Below are 8156 nucleotides of genomic sequence, written 5' to 3' on the forward strand. Positions count from 1 at the left end.
AAAAAAAATTAGAGTTCACTAATAAAAAAATTATTTTTTATATGGGTCTTAAATTTATCTATTTTTTTTTTTAAATGAGTGTGTGGAGTTTACACATCTTAATACTATAAATATCATTTTTTTTATAACTTTTAATTACATATGTTGGTGCAATGTATATTAATTTTGAAAAATACTAGTATGACTTCTAAATGTGTCCATTTATATATTTTAATTTAATTAATTTATTTATTTTTTAATGATTTGAGGAAGTAAATATTTTCAATATCGTTTTAAAAATTCTTGCAAAGAATAATTGTTACAGCTTAAAATCATAAATTAGGCATTCAGATATAAGGAATATTTGGATTAAAACAGTAAAATAAATCTCAAATTATAGGAAAGTGATGCTTTAGACTTTAGAGGCACCGATGTGAATGCTCTAAAGTAGATAAAGCTGGACATTTACCATTTATTTTAGGGTACAAATTCATGGCTAGTTTTCGATTGTCTCGTTACCTTTATGATTGATTTGTTTGACACATGAATTTACCATAATCAAATAATGAAGATGATTTTGTCGTCCCTTTTTCTGAGTGGCCAAAACACTGCACATGAAGAAACAACTCAACGACCAAGACTCCTTGGGATATCTCCATCAGATCTCCTTACATCATCTCCATGTTTTCTTTGTCATTACGTGGATCCCGAGTTATGTTCAAAATAAATCTAAATTAATTAATTACTTTTCAGGCTTTAGAAATCTGGATTTATCAGCTACATCTCCCCATCTCGTGTCGGTGATAATGGATACCATTTTGGAACAATACCGGCTAGCGAAATAAATAGATTATATAAAATAAATTTATAAATTAATACGATTTTATAAAATTTATTTTAATAAAAATAATTTTATAATCTAACATATTATATTAAATATATCAATTTATAAATTTATTTTTATATAATCGTTAAAATAGTTTTCTTTTAAAATTATTTATCTTGAGCCAAAACTCATGAACTAAATTAGAATCTAAATTAGAACCCAATAAATGCCAACCCAAATTGACGAATCACAAATGCCCAATGTACTATTTTAATTCAGAATAATGCTACATATTATTGTAAAATGTGCATAAAATTCGTATGCAAGCACGTAATCACTTTTAAAAAGAATAAAATCTATATTTAAAAAATTAATTCTTTTTTATTTAAATTATGTATTTATTCACTTTTTTAAAAAATAATTATACAACACTTGCTGTAACTACCATTTCTCTTTAATTTAACCTTTCTGATCCAAAATTGTCGATCATTCATCATCTTCGTAATTAAATTCGGAGTGAATATTCCAAAAGGTTTAGGTAATCCGGTAGAGATCTATCTCCGAATTGATAAGAGAGCTAGTAGATAAGGTTGGACAATTGTCCTTAGGCCTAGAACTTTCATCTGGATAAAGTGTTTTAAAAGAATAATTTTATTCGTCACCCCAACACACCATATATATTTTTTTAATTTTTTCTTCTTATCAAATATATGATATATAAATGATGAATAAAAAAAATTAATTAGTTTAAGAAGAATAAAAAAAAATTATAATGTATAATATATGAAAATGATGAATAGCTAATTTTAAAACCTATCATAGGGAGTTAGATTCAGGTTCTGGTGGTTCAACGACATCGTTATTGCCTGGGACCAATTAATTATTGACCATACGTTGCATTCAGGCAGTTTCTTTAATTTATTGACCGTGAATCTTTTTCCATATGCTCAATAAAGGCCCTCATTTTGGTTGGAGGAGACAAACAATAAAGCAAAAAGGAAATAAGAAGAAACAATCACCCTAGGACTCAAGATATCAACCAACAGCAACAATAACTCCTTCAATGGCCCAATCATTATGTCTACCGTGTATGTATACAGAATACCCTAATAAATGAATCGGCCGGGCGGGATTCATGTGAGAACATAGTCCTAGTCCTTACAATCATTTTGAAAAACTACACATGTTATGTTAGTCATTGCTACAGCATAAGAAAAATAGAACCAATATACACAATCCCCCTTCTCAATCTATTCTTTCCTTGACAATCTAACTCAAGCTAAATCATGAATGAAAAAAAAAAAAACTTAAGCAGCTGAAAGATTATAATAATGTGAAGATATACCCAATGTGCCATAGAAACTGAGAAACAAAGTATCAGAGTCTTGCACATCATTACCAATTATATTAGACCATTGTTATGATACAAGAGAGTTCCTTTTCAGCAATTTTTACCTTGCATCAGTCCACCAGGTGAATCTACCTCACAATCATGACGCAGACGCTCTCCTCTGCATAAAAATGAAATATCATAATTTATGTGCCGTGAAAAGTCATAATGACTAATACAAGCAATCACTACTTCCACATTTAGTCACGTGAAACAAAGGGGTCAAAAGAAAATTTTGAAACCCCCCCCCCCCCCCCCCCCCCCCCCCCCCCCCCACAACAACAAAAAAAAAAAAAAAACAAAAATAAATAAATAAAAGAAAAATTTGCAACATATTTAACTAGGTACTAAACATAAGGAAAAAGAAAAAAGAAAAAGGAGAAGGTACTAAACATAAGGGAGTAGAACGACAATGGTCATGTTTTTATATGGCTAACTGGAGATTATGGGTGAACTAGAGCTAGGTGCAACAGAGAAACTAGTGATCAATCCAAAATAATCTCCGAGTAATGGGAACTTGGATTTGTATAGTTGCGATACCCCATATTGACTTATGTGTGTAGGTGGTGTATGAGAGGCTTGGGCCTCCCTTAGGGCGCTACAAATGGTATTAAAGCTTAATCCAACCAAAAATGTGGTACTTCAGCCGAGCCAATGATGAAATGGCCGAATGAGGACGTCAAAAATTTGAAGGGTAGAAATTGTGATACTCAATACTGACTGATGTGTAGGTGGTGTAAGGGATCCCACATTGATTGAGAGAGAGAGTTTTCTTTATAATGGTTCCAATGGGGCTCCAATAGTACTATTGACGGGTTATTTTAGAGTATAGATCTAGATGTGGTTTGGACCTCTATTGGGGCTTTCTAATAGGACTTGAGGATAGTGAACCGCTTTATTGATTACATGCAGGTGTGGACCCACACCTTGGCTTTAATAAAAAAAATCCCTAAACATTAATATCTAAGGTATTTTTTTATAAGAATTTTTAAGGAAAGACTCGTGCATTGCCGTAAATAAAAAAATCCCCAAACATCAAAATCTTTCTATAAGGTAGAATTTATTTATATATATATATTTTTTTGCCTGGCCACCAAAAGAAAAGTTTCCAGGTTCTACCGCTGATAACACATCTAATTATGATGACTGGAAAATAATAACAATGCAGTCTATACTGTTGGCCCAACAATCATATACCGTGTGGTATACAATTTTAAGTATCCTGCTAACCACAAATTGAGTAGAATGAATGTTATTTACCTCAAAAAATTTGACAACGTTAAGTGAAAGACACCTCCAAACTCTCTGACAACATCCATTTGCGAATAATAATCCAATTATTACAGGCCACCTCTTCAGCCAGCCACCTTGATCGCACCTACTTCATCAATTTTTGAGCTCTTATGCTGCAACATTATTGGTGATACAATCAGCATAAGCATGGAATTGAGAATACTTGCACAATTTATATAAGAGTTAGGATAGAACGCAAAACAAAAATCATCGAAGTTTGTAATGCTTCTTGTGTATGTATTACCTTACTTTTTTTGGGTCGGTGAATGTCATTAATATCTTCTTCTCCATCATGCTTCCTTTTCTGAAAATAAATGAAGTAAAAAGTCTCATGTATCAGAATGCATTAGAAAATTGAATTACATGAGTTAATTGCAGCTATCTATCCAAAACCTTTTTTTATAAGCAAGCTATCCATCAAAGACTATGGAATTAATAGCACCATTCCACTTAATTACAACATTTTGCATTCAATACCCAAACTCCACATTAATTCAAAATGTCTTCACTGCCTAAGATAGTGCAATTTATTATTATTATTATTATTATTATTATTATAATTTTATATATGTGAAGTTGGTGCAAAACTACTAGATTAGTAGTAGCTGGAGTTCATTACCCTGTCAAAATTACCAGATGCACAAGATAAATTCGCAATGTCAATTCCACCCCAATTTTTTTTTTTTTATATATATATATATATAACTAAATGGGAGTATTAATAAGAATAGGCATAGCCCAAGTACACAAGATGGTTTACAAGAGATAAGACCTAAGTCGTAATAGTGGAACATTCCACCCCAACCTATTAATCTGGTAATTTTAACGTTCCTTGGGCATTGAATAGATATTATGAATTAATCTTGAATGAAGATGTTGATTGCAAAATAATTTAGAGACATTGAAATGACCTCATAGTTTTTCTTTTGTGAAGTAATAAAATATTTTATTAATATTGAAATAGGCATAGCCCAAGTATTGAAATGACCTCATAGTTAGACTGAATTGTTGCTATATACCTTACCATGGAGAAATACTATTTGAAAGTTAAAACAGACTTATTGACTATATGTACAAAGTAAAGTAGGCAGAATGTTAATCAAATATTTTCACCGAACCAAATCCCATTATTCTCAAAACTTCCCAAGTGCCTCAGAAAACATAGTAATAAGAGTGTTCCAACCTTTTCATGGTGTTTCTTTGAGTGATCGGCACTGGAGTCATGATGCCCACTTCTATCCTTCTTCTTCTCCCCGTCTTTATCTTTATTTCGGTCTTTATGCCGGTGCTTGCGCTTCTTATGCTCTTTATCATTATCTTTACCTCTATCTTTGTGCTTTTTATGCTTCCTCTCCCTGTCCTTGGACTCACTTTTAGATTTCCCTACAATAGTGGGAATCCCCTTCTCGGCCTAAAGTAAACCAAATAAAATCTCAGCATTTAACAGGGAGAGACAGACAAAGAGAGGTAACCAGTCCAGAAAAGGAAGTGAAGGACCATGTTACCGTTGGGAACCAATTCATATGACAGAAATTCCCATCCAAATATAATCAACAAAAACATTTCAAAGCTGTGGATTTCTTACAAGAGGCAAATCAACAGGAGCAGCTTCCCTTAACTGAAAGGCTTCTCTTAGAATATCCAGCTCAAATGGCCGTATTCGTGCATTAGTATCTCTGGAATAGGATGTGTTCTGAATAAGTTGATCCAATTGCATCCCTTCTCCTTTTCTGATATCTGTGTCTCCAACAACATCATGGAGATAATGTGTGTCCGAAATTGACGAAGGAAGTGATCTCTTGCAGAAAAAATCATGATGTGGCAACAATTTGTAGTGACTTATGAGATCCACAGCACCAGTCAGTTCCCTTGGTCCTAAAGTTCAAATAGGACAGCATGTCATTGACCCAAAAAACAACACAAAAACAAAAAGGGCCAATGCCAAAACCCAATAGCAGCAAATGCCAAGAAACTCGATGGAAACGGAAAAACTAACTGAAAACAGAATCAGATCGTATAGCATCAATCAAATGTTACCTAAGATAAGGAAAATAAGGATGCACAAACATCAAGAAGTCTGTCCAAAGGCGTATATACAGCTTAAAAGCATAGGCAGAGGGTTCAAGCCATCTAATATCAAAACTTTCCAGCACTTTCCATTCAAAACTTTTTCATCCCTGCTTAAAAAAGAAAATAAATCCGGCTGCTGCAAGCCATCCCAACTACTTGCAGGAATAATCACTGCATGTCCGCAGTGCAATGCAATGCCTACGTTTTTCTCTGGGTTTTTATTTTTATTTTTATTTTTTATCAATAAACATAATTTTGTTGAGCATAAAATTGACAAAGGCCCAAGCATATGGGATACAAGACAACATTTGCAAGTTAGCAGATCCAGATTCAGCCAAACAAGCCACAGGAGGAACAATGCAAACTGAGAGACACATAGCTAGAGAAACTTCTCACCTCTTCCAAACTTCTTGCCTTCAGGATCCATGTATCATTGTTTTGCAAAGCAGTAGACCATTATCAACTGCAATTTCTAGAAACCAAAAAAAAAAAAAAAAATACAATCTCAATTATAATAATTGATGAAAGAAATAGGTGTCTGTAATAATGAAACAGAAATTCAGCTCTCTCATAAATGGATCTAAACTACTCTTGCATACACCCTGTATACTTGGTTGAGCCTCTTTGCACCATTACAAAATAAAAATTTGATCTAAACTGCATAATAAGGGAACAGTTACCTTTCATGGTGAGTTAGATGTGAAGTTTTCTGTGTACGTGTCCAAAAGTTACTTATGATTTCCAAGTACAATTAGAGATTCACCTATCATATATATAGGCAATTGTTGACATCACTTTTTGCAAATTACAACTTCTTTAAAAAACATTTTCAACCATTGCTTAAAAATATCTATTGTTTCACATCATCCCATCATAAAATTGTCATTCAGAGCACTTTCCAGTAAAGTAGAAAGCAAGGCTTGCACTTGCCTAGGTGCCTAGAAGAGATGGGGCAATTTCAATCAGACTCTTGACACTTGCCACCTGCACCAAATTCAGAGCCACAGTTCATGTGACGTGCTAGAATGAGCACTTCATTAAATTAATAGCTGCATGGTTAGAGGTATTTATTCAAGCAGGTGTAGGACAAGTTATCACCAAATCCAAGTTGTATGACGGCTAGGATTTAGTTACATTATCGGTCATTATTTTTAAAGGTTTATTAGTTAGTAAACCTTATTTGTTTTAAAACCCAAGGGTTTTGATACTATAAATGCGCAAGGTTAAAGAGAGCCTCCTCGTCAATTCAAGGGTTAAGGAACATAAAATTGAAATTTGGTATCATCGTTTCTTTTCCCTTTCCAAATCTTTCGCTAGGTAAAACACTCCACCATCCCCCTAACCAAGGTCTACGGTATCTCAAATCCCTAGCCCATAAACACCAATATCATAACCAATGTATCGATTAGGAAATTTATCCTCAAAACCGACCCCAAAACAGTTCAAAGAAACTCCAAAAATTAGCTTGACCATTTATTTTATGAAAACAATCGTCTATCTTGGAGCTCTCTATTGATTACGTTAAAACAGCTCTTAAAAAGGTCTTATCTTCCTTAAATCTCCACTAATTTAACTCCAAATACATCCCAATTCAACATATATAACATAGGACCAAAATCTCTTCCAATCAGAAACCCTAATTTCAAAATGAGGACCTTCAGCCCTTTCAATTCCAACAAATAAACCGAAACTTTGAGCACGTCTTCAAGCCATTTTAACCAAAAATAAAATGAAGTAAATTCATAGGCCGAAGCATTTAAACCAAGAAACCAAGGAAAACTAAAGAGCTTTACCCTAATTCTCAACAGATGCCAAGCCTTCGATTTTCCAGTAAGGTGGCCGGAACGAAGTTTTTGCTAGCTGTATGTGAGGTCCGGCCAAGTGAGTGAGAGAGAGAACCGAAAGATCGAGTTGCCCTCAAAACGGACGGTAGTGTGGAGTGGGGACGTTTCTACCTTTACTTGCCCGAGGAAGAGCAAAGAAAGGTGATACAGAATAGTGACGCTCTGTGGTGGCGGTGACGGCGAGGAGAGGGGTGATTTTCCGGTCAGGGAGTAGTAAGGAAGAGAGTGAGATCGGGGGAAGAAGCGAAGCCGAGAGAGAGAGAGAAGAAGAAGAAGAAGAAGAAAGAAAAGAAACAAAGAAGATGCCCCCAGTCTAGATCTCTCGCTAATTCTCAATTTTTCAATGCCCATGACATTTTTACCAATCAATTAAATAAAAATTAATCAATTACCGAATAATTACCTATTTCGGTGTATATAAAGGAATCGAAAATGATATTTTCATAAAATTATTTTAAATCTCATTTTATAACTAACTAATTGTTGTAATGCCACTTTAGCAAAAGTAGTTTTTTTTTTTTTGAACTAGAGATTTCGTATAATTGTTCTCTATTTCAAATAGATTTATTAAAAAAATTATCTCTAGTTTTTTCCAATTATAAAAAATAATAATTAAACAAGATATTGTGTGTAAATAAAACTTTCTAAAAACTTTTGTAATAAAAACAAGATTCAGGAAATGCTTTGAGGCATATATATGATTATTATAATTATTTCTTTATATAAGTGTATATATATTGCTCATTATATAAGT

The 8156-nt window shown here is 33.3% G+C and overlaps 1 protein-coding gene across 7 annotated transcripts; it reads right to left on the minus strand.

Moving 5' to 3' along the window:
• Positions 1 to 1840: 1840 nt before the first annotated feature.
• LOC122294976 (mediator of RNA polymerase II transcription subunit 19a-like) lies at positions 1841 to 7739 on the minus strand. Of its 7 annotated transcripts, none has more exons than XM_043103965.1 (8): positions 7352 to 7739; positions 6489 to 6542; positions 5955 to 6021; positions 5074 to 5363; positions 4672 to 4899; positions 3733 to 3798; positions 3456 to 3601; positions 1841 to 2316 (listed from the first exon to the last, which is right to left on the minus strand). In XM_043103965.1, exons 3-7 carry the CDS (start codon positions 5983 to 5985, stop codon positions 3551 to 3553), a joined length of 666 nt encoding a protein of 221 aa, XP_042959899.1. In that variant the 5' UTR covers positions 5986 to 6021; positions 6489 to 6542; positions 7352 to 7739; the 3' UTR covers positions 1841 to 2316; positions 3456 to 3550. The 7 variants fall into 7 exon arrangements, with proteins under 7 accessions (XP_042959899.1, XP_042959897.1, XP_042959901.1 ...); XM_043103963.1 differs by having other exon boundaries at positions 5955 to 6030; XM_043103967.1 differs by having other exon boundaries at positions 3733 to 3792; positions 5955 to 6030; positions 7352 to 7737.
• Positions 7740 to 8156: the final 417 nt, after the last annotated feature.

Source organism: Carya illinoinensis, chromosome 14 (genome assembly GCF_018687715.1).
Source record: "Carya illinoinensis cultivar Pawnee chromosome 14, C.illinoinensisPawnee_v1, whole genome shotgun sequence".
Taxonomy (NCBI): Eukaryota; Viridiplantae; Streptophyta; class Magnoliopsida; order Fagales; family Juglandaceae; genus Carya; species Carya illinoinensis.